Below are 17,452 nucleotides of genomic sequence, written 5' to 3' on the forward strand. Positions count from 1 at the left end.
ACTGCTACATCTCTGTGCCTGGCACTGCACCATCTACGTCTCTTCACTACCTCTCCATCTACACTGCCCTAGGACTACAGCCCTACCTGTGGAGGGCCATAACATCATTGCTGCACCACACCATCTGTCCCAGAGGATCTGTCTGCAGCGTCGGCTTAACATCTTCATTGCCGAACACCACAGGTGGCGTAACGAATCATCCACTCATAAACTTTACTCATCACCCACACGTTCAACACTTCCATTTTACAGTGGATGCCCAGGGCCACGGACCGGGCAACAGCTACAGTGACATCTCCCATTGAAACCAATGGGCCCGGTACAGAGAACCCCACCAGCCCTGGTGGGTGATCCAACATGGCGGAAATACATAACAGAACAGGTTGTCCGGGCTTTTCACATAATCTCAGTGCATATCTAGGCTGCAGAATGCTGACAATATGTAATTTACCTTCTGTGGCTAGTCTGCACGGTTTCCAAGATATCATCTCTTGCTTCTAAGATAAACGTCCTGGGGGGGTGTTCTGGCATTGAAATGAGAACTTGTCGTTTCCTCCTCCCTCACTAGTTTCACTTTCCATAGATCACTGTTCAGCGTGTGTCTGGGGGAGGATCAGCTGGGTGGTCTGCTCGCAGACAGTCACAGCCATGCCATTAGTTAACATGCCTATATGCCGAAGAAGTTGTGCCCACACGTCTTAGGATTCCTCATTGGCTGAATCAAATCAAACTGGCTCATAGCATTATTGGAACTTCCGATTCCGGTATTCGATATGCAAAAAGTATAGGAACTCAGTATCGGAATTCCGATACCGCGAATATCGGCCAATACCTAATATTTGCAGTATCGGAATGCTCAACACTACTTTTACATAACTTTTGATTAGGACAGCAAAGTAATAAAGCGTCCATATACTTGAGCAACACAACCTCCAGATAAGGAGGAGTCCATTTTTTGCAAAACTGAGGACATTGCAACAAAATACATTGTAGGTGAATTTTGTGCACCATGAGGTAGTACCGTCCATGGTATTCTGTTGATGACTATGAGTGAAAGCAGATAAATACTGGCAGTCTGGGTACAGAGGCACAGAAAATAATGCATTTGCTAAGTCAATTACCATGAAATGTGTGGAATTGTGCATAATTTAAGCCAATGAAATATAAGTATTTGACATTAGAGTGTTATAAGCTCAGTGACCTCATTTACAGCCCTCAAATCATGACCTTTTCCAACCTTTTTTTTTAATCAGGTACAGGGGTGTATTACCAGCAGAGGTAGTATGAAAGATTGTCCCTGACTTGAGTAACTCTTGAATGGGTACTCCAATGGCTGCATCTTGTGCAGTGCTGAGGGGGTACTGTTTGACACGTGGCAGTGGGATACCTGGTTTTAACTTGACCTTCACAGATGGGACTGGTAGTCTGCCGACATCGGTCTTCCCAGTCGCCCACAATATTTCAAGAACCTGAGCTAGAAAAACCTCTGGTAAATTATTTTTGCCCTCGGATGTAGACTGGTGAAAGTGTAGTACATGGGCCAACTGGAGGGTGGTCCCTTTCGACCGCGGAACAGACTAGAGACAGAGGCAGAAATCCATTCAATCAGGTAAAAACTTTATTCGGTGTCCTCTTGACATCCACAGCAGACATACCAGCTTCTGCTCCCTGGTCTGTGTACCTGTCACCTTCCTTCTGCTTCGATTGGCGAAGACCCTCTGGGTTCTTTCACCATGGATGCCGTTAGGCTCACGGCCATAGCGCTTCCCCCTGGCTAAGTCTGCCCGCTGTACACTTACTCATTCTTCGGTGTCCCAGCTGTCCGGTACCTAAACCTTCCATAAGTTGCTGCCATCCCTTCCTGCAGCTGCCTCGTTTGAAGGAGAAAATTATTATTTCAAATAAAAATCTTTTTTCAAACCTTGCCAATGTCTGGACTAGATTTTAAATTCATTTGGCAACTCATTTGATTAATAAAAGTTCATGGAAAACACAAAATTGTCTAGGTGACCCCAAACTTTTGAACGGTAGTGTACGTATATTGGGAGTGCCCCCTGGAAAGTATCCTATATCTGTCCAGATCAACTGTAAATGAGCAAAATGTTTTTCTGCAGTCTCATCTTTTTCCTGAGTTATGTCATTTAAAGATATAGATTGTTCTCTCTGTTTTGTCAATTCCCAACGCTGCAACATCTTACAATATTCTTCCTCTGAATTTAATGTCTGTAAATATTCTGTTCCATATCTGTCAATCAAATAGTCTTGTCGGTCCTGTCTCTTGATTTAAAATATGTGCAATCACATCTCCTCCTTTTGCGTCTACTAATGATTCTAAATCCTGCCATGTACAGTTATATTTAACATGTATCTGTTGAATTTTCCTGCAGAAAGGAACAGGCTTCTCGTCAGGATTAGGAAGTTGTTTCATCATCACTAACTGTTTCACTTGGGCTCCAAGGCTTGTATTCTTTTGTGGTAACCTTAAGAGGGGGACATGCCTCATGCATAAGGAGTACTGGTCATTGGTATCTGAGAGAATCCTCTATCAGTTCCCCCCCTCCATTGCCCTTTTCCCCTTCCCCATCCCATGTAATTAGCTCGGGAGGAGGAGAAGTATTGGCTTCAGCAACCACATGGGTGTTTGTTATAACAGGCAAAATAGGAGCTTTTGAGGAAGTAATTTAGATCTACAATTTGAACAGTTATTTTTCCATCCTAAATTCTCTACTCTACATACTGTACATGTCCACCGTCCTGGTCCGTTATATGTAGGAGGTACTGATGATTCTGTCGTATTCTGTCGCTCCAGACCATTATTAAAACATTCATACAAAATTCACTTTCCTATAGTGGTTTCTTTGCAGCCTCCACTTATTACTTCAGCCATATTCCTCCACTGTTCAGTTTTTTCTATTAACCCATTGTCCAACAAACAACAACAATGGTCTTTCATGAACAGTTTCCACTTAATCACAACCAGACTTCCCACAGCCTGTTTTGTCTTTGTGACTGGGTCAATTTTTTCAATTCTGACCAGTGTCACTTTATGAGGTCATAACTCTAGAATGCTTCAACGGATTATGAGACTGTTTTCTTGTGACATATTGTACTTTATGATAGTGGTAAAATTTCTTTGATATGACTTGCATTTATTTGTTAAAAAAATGAAAATTTAGTGAAAATTTTGAAATTTTCAAAATTTTAATTTTTATGCAATTAAAATCATAGAGTCATATCGCATAACACAGTGAATAAATAACATTTGCCACATGTCTACTTTAGATCAGCACAATTTTTGAAACATTATTTTTTTTTGTTAGGAAGTTATAAGGGTTAAAAGTTGACCAGCGATTTCTCATTTTTCCAACAAAATTTACAAAACCATTTTTTTAGGGACATTTGAAGTGAGTTTGGGGGGTCAATATGACAGAAAATGCCAAAAAATGAACTATTCTAAATACTGCACCCCACGAGGTATTCAAAACCACATTCAAGAAGTTTGCAATTTCTCCTGAGTATGTCAATACCCAGTATGTGGTGGAAAACTGCTGTCTGGGAGTACGGCAGGGCATGAAAGTCAAGGAGCTCCATATTACAGTGCAGGTTTTGCTGCATTGGTTTGAGGGGGCCATGTCACATTGGCACAGTCCCTGAGGTGCCAGAACAGCAGAAACCCCCGTAAGTGACCCCATTTTACAAACTGCACCTCTCAATGAGTTCATCTAGGGGTGCAGTGATCATATTGACACCACAAGTGTGTCACAGAATTTGATACTATTGGGCAGTGAAGAAAAAATAATTACATTTTTACCACAAAAAAAATAGTTTTAGCCCCAGATTTTACATTTTCACACGGGGAAATGGGTAAAAATGGTGCAAGATGTGTTACACAATTTCTTCTGAACTTGGCAATACCCCATATGTGGCTGTACAGTACTGCTTAGCCACACAGCAAGACTCTGGAGGGACGGAGCGCTATTTGACTCTTGGAGAACAAATTATTATAGAATAGTTTCCAGAATCTGTATATAAAGAGCCCCTAAATGCCAGAAAAGCAGAATCCCCCTTCAAGTGACCCCAGTTTGGAAATTACACCCCTTTAGGGATTTATCTACAGGTGTAGTGATGATTTTGACTCCATAAGTGTTTTCCAGAAACAATCAGCAGTGGATGTTGCTGAGTGAAAAATGCCAACTGCTGTTGTAGTGACCAGTATGTTGCAGTCACCAGTACGTTATGCCCAGCCCGTGCTTCTGGATACATGCACCCATAAATTAGGTGGGCTCACATCACTACAGAAATGCCAAACATGTGGATGATATATAAGTGCTATACTAAGGGGCTGAGAAGGGAGAGGGGTATTTGAATTTGGGAGCGCAGAATTTTGGTGGGTGAGAAGCCATTTCGCTTTTCCAGAGCCTTTGTGCTACCAGTAATGTGGAAGCCCCCTATATTTCCATTAACAGATGATGGACCTGAGTGAGGACTTGCTTTTATTAAGAACATTTTACATAATGTTTGGGATCACATTTATCTGGTGCTCTACACTGAGCACTTATTTTGGGGTTTCTATCTAAGTCTTTGAGTGATGTGACAGATGAAACCCCGATCCATTCATTATAGTGAGGCAGCATAGTTACGCTGGACTCCGTCTGGCCTTTGTTTAGCGGTGTCCTTTTCAGAGGTGCACAAAACTAGCTGACTGCGCTTTTATATATGACTAAAAAGATGGACACTGCCAGATCACAGTTCCTATGGCATCCACAGTGTCTCCATCTGCCTCATTATAAGGAATCTTCCCCCAGGGGTTCCTTCTGAATCACGTATTTCAAAGATTTACACAGAAACCCTGATGTAAGCGCTCAGAGCAGAGCGGAGGATAAATGTGCACCGAGCCTTACTGCGATCTTTGGGAGGCAGAATTAAAAAATCAACAACATGTGAAGAATTGATTTTATTTCTTTTTTCCTCAGCAATATAACTGATTAGGCGACTTTATTCTTCGGATTAGTGCGATTACAGCGATACCAGATTTATATCGGGTTTTAATGTTCGGCTGCTCTTACACACTAAAAGACGCTTTTTATTGTGCATCACTATATTTTGAGAGCTATAATTTTTTCATATTTTGGCCAACAGAGTCATGTAATGGCTTGTTTCTGCGGGTTGAGCTGACGTATTATTGGTACCATTTTCGTGCATATGACATTTTTTGATCACTTTCTATTTTGATTTTTGGGAGACAGAATGATCAAACACCAGGAATTCAGGAATTTTTTATTTTTTTAATGACGTTCCGTGTTTAGTAAAATTAATAAGGCAGCTTTATTCTTCAGGTCAGTACGATTAGTGATACCACATTTATATTTTTTTTACGTTTTGCCGCTTTTTCACAATAAAACTATTTTCTAGAAAAAATAATTGTTTTTGCATCACTTTATTCTGAAACCTATAACTTTTTTATTTTTCCACTGTTGGAGCTGTATGGCAGCTTGTTTTTTGTGGGACAAGATGATGATTTCATCCCTACTATTTTTATTTTTATATCACTTTTTGTTCGCGTTTTCTTCTATTTTTCGTTTGGAGGCATGATGAAAAAGCAAAGGTTTTCGTTCCTTTTTTTATTTGTTTTCTTTTAACTTTGTTTTTTTTTTACGGTGTGCACCGAAGGAGTGAACAAGTGTGACCATTTTCTAGGTTGGCTCGTTCCGGAAACGGCAATACCAAATGTGTGTACTTTTTTTTGTTTTTACATATGTATATATGTACATATTGGTATAATATTTTTTTTTTAATTTATTTTTTTAGTAGTTTTTTTTTACTTTTTTTTACTTTTTTACATAGCCCCTGTATGGGACTTAAATTTGATTTGTCTGATCACTGGTCTCTTACAATGCAATACACATGTATTGCATTGTATGAAACGTGTCAGTTTTACACAGGCAGATCACTTGTTAGACTCAGCTGCAGGCTAAGCCTAACAAGCCACCGTAGCTGGCAGACCCGGAGGTCATCACGTGCCATGACAATGCTGATCTCATCACGGGGGGGCGTCAGAGAGGTGAGTATAGCAGGGGTCTCCCTCTGCTATCTTCTAAATGCCACGATTGCTACATCTAGAAGATAACATAAGGTTAACATCATTGGGGCCTGATCTAATCAGGTCCCGATGATATCACCTTTCAGAGCAACCGCTCTGCACAGGAATCGCAGCATTTGCAGGACCCTGGGGGTCCTAAGCGCTGCGAGACCACCCACCGTTCAAAAATGTCAGAGCTGCACAGAGTCCAACAAACACAGAAGTATATCTACCGTGCCCAGTCGGGAAGAGGTTAACAGCATCTTTACCTTTTCGCTCTCTAACTATTCTTTTTGCCGTCTTTTCAATCAATGTATCTTTTTTCCATTTACTCGACAAGTTTCCCATACTTGCCTCAAACGCAGTGCTAGCACAATTTCAACAATTGGCACAAAGCCATAGGGACAATTTTTGGTAGGCATGCAGCCACAAGTCTTATACCAGTATTGCAATCAGGCACTTATCCACAAATATAAAAATACGACCAGTAAATGGATTACAAGATACACCACCTGCTGAGTTGATCAATCTCAACAGCTAAAGAAGACACAGAAACTCCAAAAATCCTCTAAGTATAAGTAGCACTATTTTCCACACATACACTGATCAGATCACATGCACACAGTCACATGCACACAGTTCAAAAAGGCATAGGGAACTTTTCCCAGTTCTTGGACTACACTACTAATTGCAAAATAACTCACCTACATTGGAGATAGACCAAACTCGCAGTAAAAGTGAAATACAATTGTAAGAATAAAGTTCTTACCTTATGCTACGTGTTTGAATTCACTTTTCCTGGAGGGTCATCCTCACTCTAGATCCGGATGGTATAATGTGCATCTAGTCCTGGAAGGGACTTTTCGGCACCAAATTCTGTGAGTGAAATACACTCTCTTCTATGCCTTCCCAACTCCAAATATTAAAATATGTTTTCAAGATCTCTAGAAAATCAATTCAACACAGCCATGTATGGTGTATTAGGTAAGATTTCTGCTTTAATAACACAAGTGACACTTTAAATAGCGTCACAGACAAAGGAATAGTTCCCTCTGACCTTTGAACCAATAGTAACCTTAGGGGTGGGAACAGAATGTGAAACTTCCTCACTCATCAGTGTTACCTCATCACCATTACATAGGATTCATAGGACAAGATGAAGACCATGTACTCAAAATGGATACCACAGACAAGCAAAATGGATTCTGTTCTCTCACAGGATAAATCTAACAATGCACAGGAGCTTTGTATGGGAATCAAACAGCAGACAGATGAGTGGATGGTGCCAGTGAACTTTAAGCCCGGCCAGGTGGTGTGCAATAATGGGTGCAATCTCATAGCTACTCTGAGCTGCTCTTGGCCATGTAGAATTTTTTCTCCTTCTTCTCCTTATCTGAGAGAATCAGATCACACTGTGATTGCTCTCTGATTAAACTCTTATTTAAAGATGTGAGTCCACATCTTTTCCGGCATAAGTCAGCTGTTTTGAACAGCTGACGTGTGCCCGGAACAGCAGCAGGTGGAATCGCGATCCACCTACGGCTATTAACCCACTGACAGTGGCATTTATCATGCGCTTCTGGCATTTGTGCCAGAAATCTGCCCATCGGTGACCCCTGTCATGTGATCGTGGGTCACGATGGGTTGGCATGACAACCAGAGGTCTCCTGGAGACCTCTATGTTGTCACTGCCAGATTACTATGAGTGCCGCCTAGTGCTGGGAATTCAGAGCAAGTAAGCAATCTGCTACATACAGGTGATCTGATCATCGCCTGTATGTAGCACAGCCGATCGAGTTATGGCAACTTCTAGTCTCCCATGGAGACTACTGAAGCATGCCAAAAGTGAAAAACAATGTTTTTAAAAATATAAAAAATTAAAAAAATAAAAGTTCTAATCACCCTCCTTTTGCCCCAAAATAAAACAATAAAAAAATTAAATATACACATATTTGGCATTGCCACATTCAGAATCGTCCAATCTATCAATTAAAATAAGATTAACCTGATAGTTAAACGGCGAGAAAAAAAAGTCAAAACACCAGAATTACGTTTTTTTTGGTCACCATGACATTGCATTAAAATGTAATAATGGGCGATCAAAAGATCGTATCTGCACCAACGTGGTATCATTAAAACTGTTAGCTCGGTGGGCAAAAAATAAGCCCTCACCCAACCTGAGATCATGAAAAATGGAAATGCTATGGGTATCAGAAAATGGCGCATTGTTTTTAACTACTTAAATAAAAAAGAACCTAGACATGTTTAGTGTCTATAAAATCGTAATGACCTGGAGAATAATAATGGCAGATCAGTTTTAGCATTTAGTGAACCTAGTAAAAGAGCAAAACAAAACACAAGTATGGGATTGCACTTTTTTGCAATTTCACCTCACTTGGAATTATTTTCCTGTTTTTGAGTACATGACATGGTAAAACCAATGGTGTTATTCAAAAGTACAACTTGTCCTGCAAAAAACAAGCCCTCACATGGCCATTTTGACCAAAAAAAATAAAAAAGTTATGGCTCTGGGTAGAAGCGAAGCAAAAAATGAATATGCAAAATTAAAAATACCTCTGGTCGTTAAGGGGTTAAGTTGAGCCTGAGAATAAAAAAAGCACATATTTAAAAAAAGAAGAGCAATGCACATCCAAGTAATATACAAAAGACCAAACAAGACATAAAAGTTACATCTAAAAACAGACATGAATACACAAGACAACAGACAAATAGCCTGTACTACAACATTCCCTAGATCTTTATATAATATAATATAGTATAAAGCAATACCTCCAACAATAGGTGCCAATATAAGTGAAGAAGAGACAGCAAAACCTTTAATAGGATACCTGCAAATGAGCCCGGTAATAAGAACCTGATGCTGCATAACAGTGCAGGAATTATCATGATAGTGCATAAAACATTTTCGTGAGGGTAAATGTAACAAGGTAGTTGAGGGGAACCTGTCATTAGATTCTTGCTGTGCAATTGCAGCCAAGTATATTTGAAATTTTATTTTAGAGAAAAACATAAGGCTGTGTGCCCAAAATAAGTTTTTAGAGAGATTTGTATACTGCGCATTTTCGCTGCATCAAAAAAGTATTGTGTTCCAGTTGAGTGGTTGGGAGTTGGGACATATAGAAATCTCATGTCCACTGTGCTTTTATTTTACTCAGCGTAAACTGACCTGGGGTTCGTGTTTCAAATCCACAAAATGTCAATTTCTCTTGCGGGCAGGGTCGGTCTGGCCTGGCGGGGTACCAGAGATTCCTTTGGTGGGCCCTTGACTGTGGCAAGGAGAGAAGAAAAAAAAGTCTGCGGTTTTAAGAGGTGCGGGCCCTTTAAAAGCGCAGACCGCGTATGTGTTGGGGCGCGTGCACGCAGCGTTCATTACCTGAACTGCTGCGGCGCACGTCCCGATCGATACTGGAAAGTGTGCGCCCAGCGTATGACGTCAGTGTCATGTGCCGGCTACACACATTCACCGGCCTCTGCTATGTCGGTGGCCATTTTAGTATGTGCGGGCCAACCTGCAGAGGAGGAGGAGGACACCGGCCGGAGCGCAGGCAGGTAAGAGCAATTTTTTTTCTTCTTTAACTCTCTTATACGGAGGGAAGGGCCCAGGATGGATATATTTGGGGGAAAGGTCCCAAGATGGATATAAACAGGATGGATATATACGGGGGAAGGGGACCAAGATGGATATAAACAGGGGAAGGGGCCCAGGATATATACATATATATATACACAGGAGAAAGGGGCCCAGGATGGAGATATATATACAGGGGGAGGGTGCCCAGGATGGATATATACAGGAGAAGGGGCCCAGGATGGATATATACATACAGGGGGAAGGGGCCCAGGATGAATATATATACAGGAGGAAGGGGCCCAGGATGGATATATACAGGGGAAGGGGCCCAGGATGGATATATAGAGGGGGAAGGGGCCCAGGATGGATATATATACAGGAGGAAGGGGCCCAGGATGGATATATATGGGGGAAGGGGACCAGGATGGATATATATACAGGGGGAAGGGGCCCAGGATGGATATATACAGGGGGAAGGGGCCCAGGATGGATATATATATGGAGGAACGGGCCCATAATGGGTATTTATACAGGGGGAAGGGGCCAAGGAAGGAAATATATGGGGGAAGGGGGCCAGGATGGATATATATGAGAGGAAGGGGCCCAGGATGGATATATACAGGGGAAGGGGCCCAGGATTGATATATAAATGGGGAAGGGGGCCAGGATGGATATATATATATATATACAAGGGGAAGGGGTTCAGGATGGAAATATACGGGGGAAGGGGGCGATGATGGATATATATTCAGGGGGAAGAGGCCCAGGATGGATATCTATGGGGGAAGGGGGCCAGGATGGATATATATACAGGGGGAAGGGGCCCAGGATGTATATATACAGGATGAAGGGGCCCAGGATGCAAATATAAGGGGGAAGGGGGCCAGGATGTATGTATATACAGGAGGAAGGGGCCCAGGATGCAAATATAAGGGGGAAGGGGGCCAGGATGTATGTATATACAGGAGGAAGGGGCCCAGGATGGATATGTACAGGGGAAGGGGCCCAGGATGGATATATATAGGAAAAGGGGTCTAAAATGGATATATATACAGGGGAAAGGGGCCCAGGATGGATATATATGGGGGAAGGGGACAAGGATGCATATATATATATATATACAGGGGGAGGGGGCCAAGGATTGATAAATATGGGGGAAGGGGAGTAGGATGGATATATATAGGAGAAGGGGGCCATTATGGATATATATACAGGGGGAAGGGGCCCAGGATTGATATATATGGGGGAAGGGGGCCAGGATGGATATATATGGGGAAGGGGGCTAGGATGGATATATATATGGGGAAGGGGCCTAGGATCCATATATATACAAGGAGGAAGGGGCCCAGGATGGATATACAGGGGGAAAGGGCCCAGGCTGGATATATATGGGGGGAAGTGGGCCAGGATATATACATATATATACAGGGGGAATAGTCCCAGGATGGATATATATGCGGGAAGGGGGAGAGGATGGATATATATATATAGAAGGAAGGGATGGATATATACGGGGGAAGGGGGCCAGGATGGATATATACAGGGGGAAGGGGGCCAGGATGGATATATATACAGGAGGAAAGGGCCCAGGATGGATATACACAGGGGGAGGGGGCCCAGGATGGATATATGGGGAAGTGTCCTAGGATGGAAATATATATAGGAGGAAGGGGCCCAGGATGGATATATACAGGGGAAGGGGCCCAGGATTGATATATAAATGGGGAAGGGGGCCAGGATGGATATATATATATATATATATATACAAGGGGAAGGGGTTCAGGATGGAAATATATGGGGGAAGGGGGCGAGGATGGATATATATTCAGGGGGAAGTTGCCCAGGATGGATATATATGGGAGAAGGGGGACAGGATGGATATATATACAGGGGGAAGGGGCCCACGATGTATATATATACAGGATGAAGGGGCCCAGGATGCAAATATATGGGGGAAGGGGGCCAAGATGTATGTATATACAGGAGGAAGGGGCCCAGGATGGATATGTATGGGGGAGGGAGCCCAGGATGGATATATGGGGAAGGGGCCTAGGATGGATATATATAGGAGGAAGGGGCCCAGGATGGATATATATAGGGGGAAGGGGCCCAGGATGGATATATGGGGAAGGGGCCCAGGATGGATATATATACAGGAGGAAGGGGCCCAGGATGGATATATACAGGGGAAGGGGGCCAGGCTGGATATATATACAAGGGGAAGGGGCCCAGGTTGGATATATATATATATATATAAACAGGGGAAAGGGGCTCAGGATGGATATATATATGGGGGAAGGGGCCCAGGATGGATATATATACAGGGGGAAGGGGACCAGGATGGATATATGGGGGGTACGATGGATGGAGGGGGGGCAGGATGGATATATATGGGGGGCCAGGGCAAGGGACCAGGAATGATATATGGGGGTCCAGGTGAGATATATTGTGGGGCAGGACAAGTGACATATGTGGGCCAGTATGTGTAGCTGGGGAAGTGGGATAGTTATCTTGGGGCCAGGGAGGACAAAGGACATAGGGGGCCAGGCTGGGAAATATTATAAAATAAAGGTGACCAGGCTGGAGCATATTATAAAATATAGGGGGCCGGGCTGGGTGAGATTATTAAATAAAGGGGGCCAGGATGAGGACTTAATTACTGTTTGAGGGCCAGAATGAAGAACATGCTATATTAGTTTATGGTGACAAGTGGGGAACATAATTTCTTTAGGGTCCAATTAGGGACATTATTACTACTGTAATATAATTTACTTTTTAGGAAATGGTTTTCCATGGAAGGAACAAAAAGGAGGTCCTGTTACTGTGCAGCATGGTAATATGTCACTTTTCTTCTTCATCTGACATAATGTAGAAGTCAGGGAAAAAGTGCAGAATGTGCTCTGAAAGTGATCAGCTATTGATGACTTTGTTATTTTTTGCAGAGACAAGTCCTGGCTGGAAGAAGTGATGGCGATCTGTGCTGTTTGAAAAAGAAAAGCCAAGATGAAGGACTTCAACTACAGATATCACTGGTGAGTCAATGTATTACATGTACACGCACACTATATACTGTGTACAGAGCTCCTGTGTATAATGTCACTGGTAATCACCTTAGCACCTGTACACTGATGCTATGTACAGAGCTCCTCTGTACAATGTCACTGGTGATCCATGTATTACCTGTACACTGACACTATATACAGAGCTCTTGTGTATAATGTCACTAGTGATCACTGTATTACCTGTACACTGACACTATATACAGATCTCCTGTGTTTATCACTGGTGATTCCTGTATTACCTGTACACTGACACTATATACAGAGATCTTGTGTATAAATTCACCTGTGATCACTGTATTACCTGTACACTGACACTATATACAGAGCTCCTGTGTATAATGTCACTGGTGATCACTGTATTACCTCTACATTTACACTATATACAGAGCTTCTGTGTATAATGTCACTGGTGGTAATAAGTGTGGTTAGTATTGTGGTATGTATTCATAATTAGCATTCTAGTATGGTAACGGTGTGGCAGTATTTTTCCTTGTATGTGGTATTATTTGGTCCCTATAGGTTGGTAATATGTCATATTATTCGGTCACTATGTGGTGGTAATATGTGGTCTGGTCATGGTGTGGCTGTATTTGTCCCTTGTGTGTAGTATTATTCGGTCACTATGTATCCGGATCCTGTCAGCGCCGGCGGACTGCCGAGGCTGAACAGGGTAACTCACCCAGACTACGGGAGGACCCGGCGTTCGATACTGCAGGGAAAATTCAGACAACAGGACCTGAAAGTAGTTTAGCAGTACAAGGACCTACGATCATGTGACCACAGGGGGTGTGGCTTAGCGTCCTGCTGCAGGATAGGCTTCTATTACAGGAATCCTGGAGCAAAGGCTAGGGAAATTCAGGTCAGACAAGCGGTGGTCATACATGGGGAGGATGGCGCGGTACCAGAGGGACAAGCAGAGAATAGTCAAAATGTAAGCAATGAATCATACACAGAGATAGCAACGTAGTACAAGGGAGGCAGTCAGAGAGTAGTCAGGTCCAAGGCAAAAGAGTCATACACGGGAAGAGCAGAGCAGTACAAAAGGTACAGATAGAACTTGTAACAGGGACAGAACCAGATTAAAACTAAGTAAGCACAAAGTATCACAGTCACAAAGCACACCAGGGTCACACACTCGGCCAAGGGTCTGAGTATAAGTGACAAGGAGTGAGCCCACAATGAGGCTATAAAAAGCCTCCCAGAATCTCAAAGTGAGGCTGTCCAGATTAACCTCTGAACTACCTGATCACACAAACTCAGCAGATCATGACACTATGTGGTCAGGTCATGGTGTGGTGGTATCTGTCCCTTGTGTGTAGTATTATTCGGTCACTATGTGGTCTGGTCATAGTGTTTTGGTATTTCTTCCTGTATGTGGTAGTATTGGTCTTGGTATAGGGGATTGTGTTGTGTATGGCAGTCATTTGTTTTCTCTGATATTAATTAGGAGAAGATTCTTTACTTCCATTAGAGATTGAATACTTTGTACACAGCGACAGAGATGCACTTACAGGGGTTCTCCTGTGGAAAAAAGTAATCACCTCTTCACAGGATAAGTGATAACATATTGATTGGTGGGAGTCTGACTAATTGGACCCATTCAGCAAAATGTGGAACTTTTTATTCCCCATTAGACTGGAGTGGCGTGTCTGACTTGATCACTGATTCATTCATTCCCTCCATGGCTGCACTTGTTTTTTCTAGATGCCCCAAAGAGAATGAATGGAGCTGTGGTCAGATATCCCACCTGCCGCTCCATTTTAAAATGGGGATAAGTGTCCTATCAACAATAAAACTTCCCCATTCCTCCAATCGGTGCCGTTTCTAATGGTCGGACCTAAGCCATCACCTATCCTGTGGAGCCCATGGATCGGTGATAACTTGTTTCAACCAAAGAACTCCATTAATGTAAACTACCAAAATTATACATCCCAGTTATGGGGGCGCACAGTAGATGTGCAGGAGACCCTTGAGTTTTACAGCCGATGCACCTCTATAATGTGGATAACGACTGACAGATATTTGCATATAGCTGTAGGGTGGGCCCCTAGAGTCCATTCCACTGGTGGGCCCCAGACACCACAGTCTGACCCTGCTTGCGGGTATGCCGAATTTTATGTGCAGATTTTCCAAATAGACTTTCAGTAGATGTGGAAAAGCCGCACTTAGAAAGTGCACATACGTTTGTAGTGCATTTCTGGAGTGGAAATGCATCAAAACACATGTAATATTCACGTGACTGTATCAATAAAGTTTTGACAAAGCCAAATACCAGGAAGTATCCAAAGCAGCTTTATTTAAAGCATGACACACCAACAAGAAAAAAAAAAACGCAGCCTCAAGTATGCGATAAAAACTAATGTAAAAAAGATGAAAACAAAAACACAATGAAAAAAGAAGGTAACCTAATTTATATAATGGTTGCAAAAATGATGCAGAAATTCTGCAGCATCAAAAACTCATCAAATTCTCATCTTTGGAACATAGCCTAATTTGAAATGCCCTGGCTAGTCCAGTGTGGTCCGTGACAGACTTCTCCTTGCCCCATTCCTGCTGATTGACTTGTCTCTCCTGTGTGTACGTTGGGTGACTTTTCCATTGAGAATTTCAAGAAATTCAATTGAAACTGGATTCTTCGGTAAGCAATCCATTCATCACTAGTCCGGCTGGGGTTATGATTATGTTTTGTTTTTTTTAAATGTTGCAATGTTTCAAGCAATCGTACAGCCAGGCTCTGATTCTTGTGGCCCACGGTTCCAGCAGCATGAATCTAATGACAGGTCCCTTTAATAATCTAAATTGTGATGCAAGTGTTCTCAAACTCTGTAGGCGCTTCCTTTCAGACCGGAATAATTACAATGCTACACTCGAATAGAACTACAAAATAATAATATTGACTGATGTGTGAAATAAAGCAAATGGAGAATTTCTTTTTTTTTTCTTTTTTTTTTAAAAAGGTAAGAAATGTATTTTTCATGAAACCTTCACCCTGCTTATAAGAGAAATCCACTAGTTACAATGCAATAGCTCTGTGCACTGCACTGTCCATCTCATCACTGGAGTGATTGCAGCCTATACAGAAGAAGAATGTCTGAGAATCTGATAGGCAATTATACGGCGTGCGGTGACTCCACTCCACATTTCCCTATCAGCCTTGTTCCTAGATTGAGGCAATACAATGTACAGCACGTCTCACTGTGTCTCCAGGATCTGTGCTGGCAGCTGGGTCAGGGAGCTTGTGTAGAGCAGAACTGCCTGCACTATGCACAGTAGCCTGGCACAGGGTGACATCTGTAGAGCAGAACATATAGTACAGACAGGTCACATATACAGCACATAGTGCAGGCACAGGTTAGACTACAAGGCTCTCATCCCTGCAGCATCTTACACTCAGGCTGCTCACTTCACATCTGTCTACAGAAGCAAGCAAGGATCCTGCTGCTGTTAATGAAAAGTTTTCTGCCATTTGTGAAGGGATGAGTAAAAGGGCTGTGCACCTCAATCAACTGCACTCCTAGGGTCTTATTGGGTTGGATCACAATTCTTTCTCCTTGCAGTGCCAAAAGAGAACTGGCAAGTGTTTATCTTACTGATAAGAAGACAGGAATATTTTGGGACTCCCTAACATTGGATTATTAGACCTTACACCATGTTTTGGATCTGGGGACCTATGCTACTGTCACTTTGCACTGGGGCTGATGTGATGGCTGGAAGCTGCAATGAGGTCAGACATGCATATAGTGCTAAAGGATTTAGCCTGGCCAATGTCCCTTACCAAGAGATATCAGGTAATCCCATCAATCAATGTATTACACTGCTGTGCTTGAATATCCATCCTTTGAAAAGGAACCCTTAATTGTTCTATTAGTCATTTACTCTGGGTTATTTCCAGGTTAACTTGCCACTGTTAGATACATATTTATGGGCATCGAATGTTGTGAAGTATATTCTTTGCTAATTTAACATCAATTCACATGTCACTAAGTAAGGCAGTACTATTGACAGGCTCAGTATAGGTGTAAGTGACATGAAATGATTGGACCTAGAGCAGATATTGTGTGCGTTATTGGCTCAGGGTCTAAGACTGCATGTCATGTTACTTACAATGCTGGACAGTTTCTTCTAATCTTTCATGTCAATGAAGAAGCTGGGAAGACACTTATTGCAAATAGCCTGGGATGTTACATATCAAAGTGCTACAGTGATACCCAAAAAGCATAGATCCTGCATCGCTTTGGTTAGACTCATCACTTGATTTATAATGGATCTCTTCTGTTTCGTTTCTTATTTCTGAAGAATGGACAAAACACATTTATTTTATTACCCATATGAGCTATTTGTCTTTGATTTACTGCTCATAATTCAATAGTAAATCATCACTTTTAGTATATTTGTTCTTTACTTGACCATTATCACTGCAGGATTATCTGTTTAATACCTTTATTTACATTCCAACATTATGAGTAGAATTATATTGATTGTAGTTTGTATACTTCGTATAGAGCCAGCTAAATCTGAAAAGTATACTGTAGGCTAAAAAGCATAATGCACCACTCTGCTCATTGACAATAATATGTTCATGTATTTTCTCTGAGTGGTCTAGCCTGCTGTCTCATAAGACTGGACCAAGGTACCAGCTTGGGTTTCCCTGATGTATTCTCTTTGTGTGTGTTCATCTCCTGATAATGCTGAATTGCACTTTGGAGAGCTGCTGTGCAC

At 42.2% G+C, this 17,452-nt stretch overlaps 1 protein-coding gene across 1 annotated transcript in view; it reads left to right on the forward strand.

Moving 5' to 3' along the window:
* The first annotated feature begins 15,892 nt into the window (after positions 1-15,892).
* The window catches only part of GPC6 (glypican 6), a 1,398,086-nt gene continuing 1,396,526 nt past the window's right edge, over positions 15,893-17,452 (forward strand). Inside the window, exon 1 of the mRNA XM_073580450.1 lies at positions 15,893-16,521. Within this exon, the coding sequence (XP_073436551.1) occupies positions 16,383-16,521 (139 nt within the window). The 5' untranslated portion in view covers positions 15,893-16,382. The remainder of the gene's footprint in view (positions 16,522-17,452) is intronic.

Source organism: Dendrobates tinctorius, unplaced genomic scaffold (assembly GCF_039654945.1).
Source record: "Dendrobates tinctorius isolate UK_male_01 unplaced genomic scaffold, ASM3965494v1 ptg000064l, whole genome shotgun sequence".
NCBI classification, from domain to species: domain Eukaryota; kingdom Metazoa; phylum Chordata; class Amphibia; order Anura; family Dendrobatidae; genus Dendrobates; species Dendrobates tinctorius.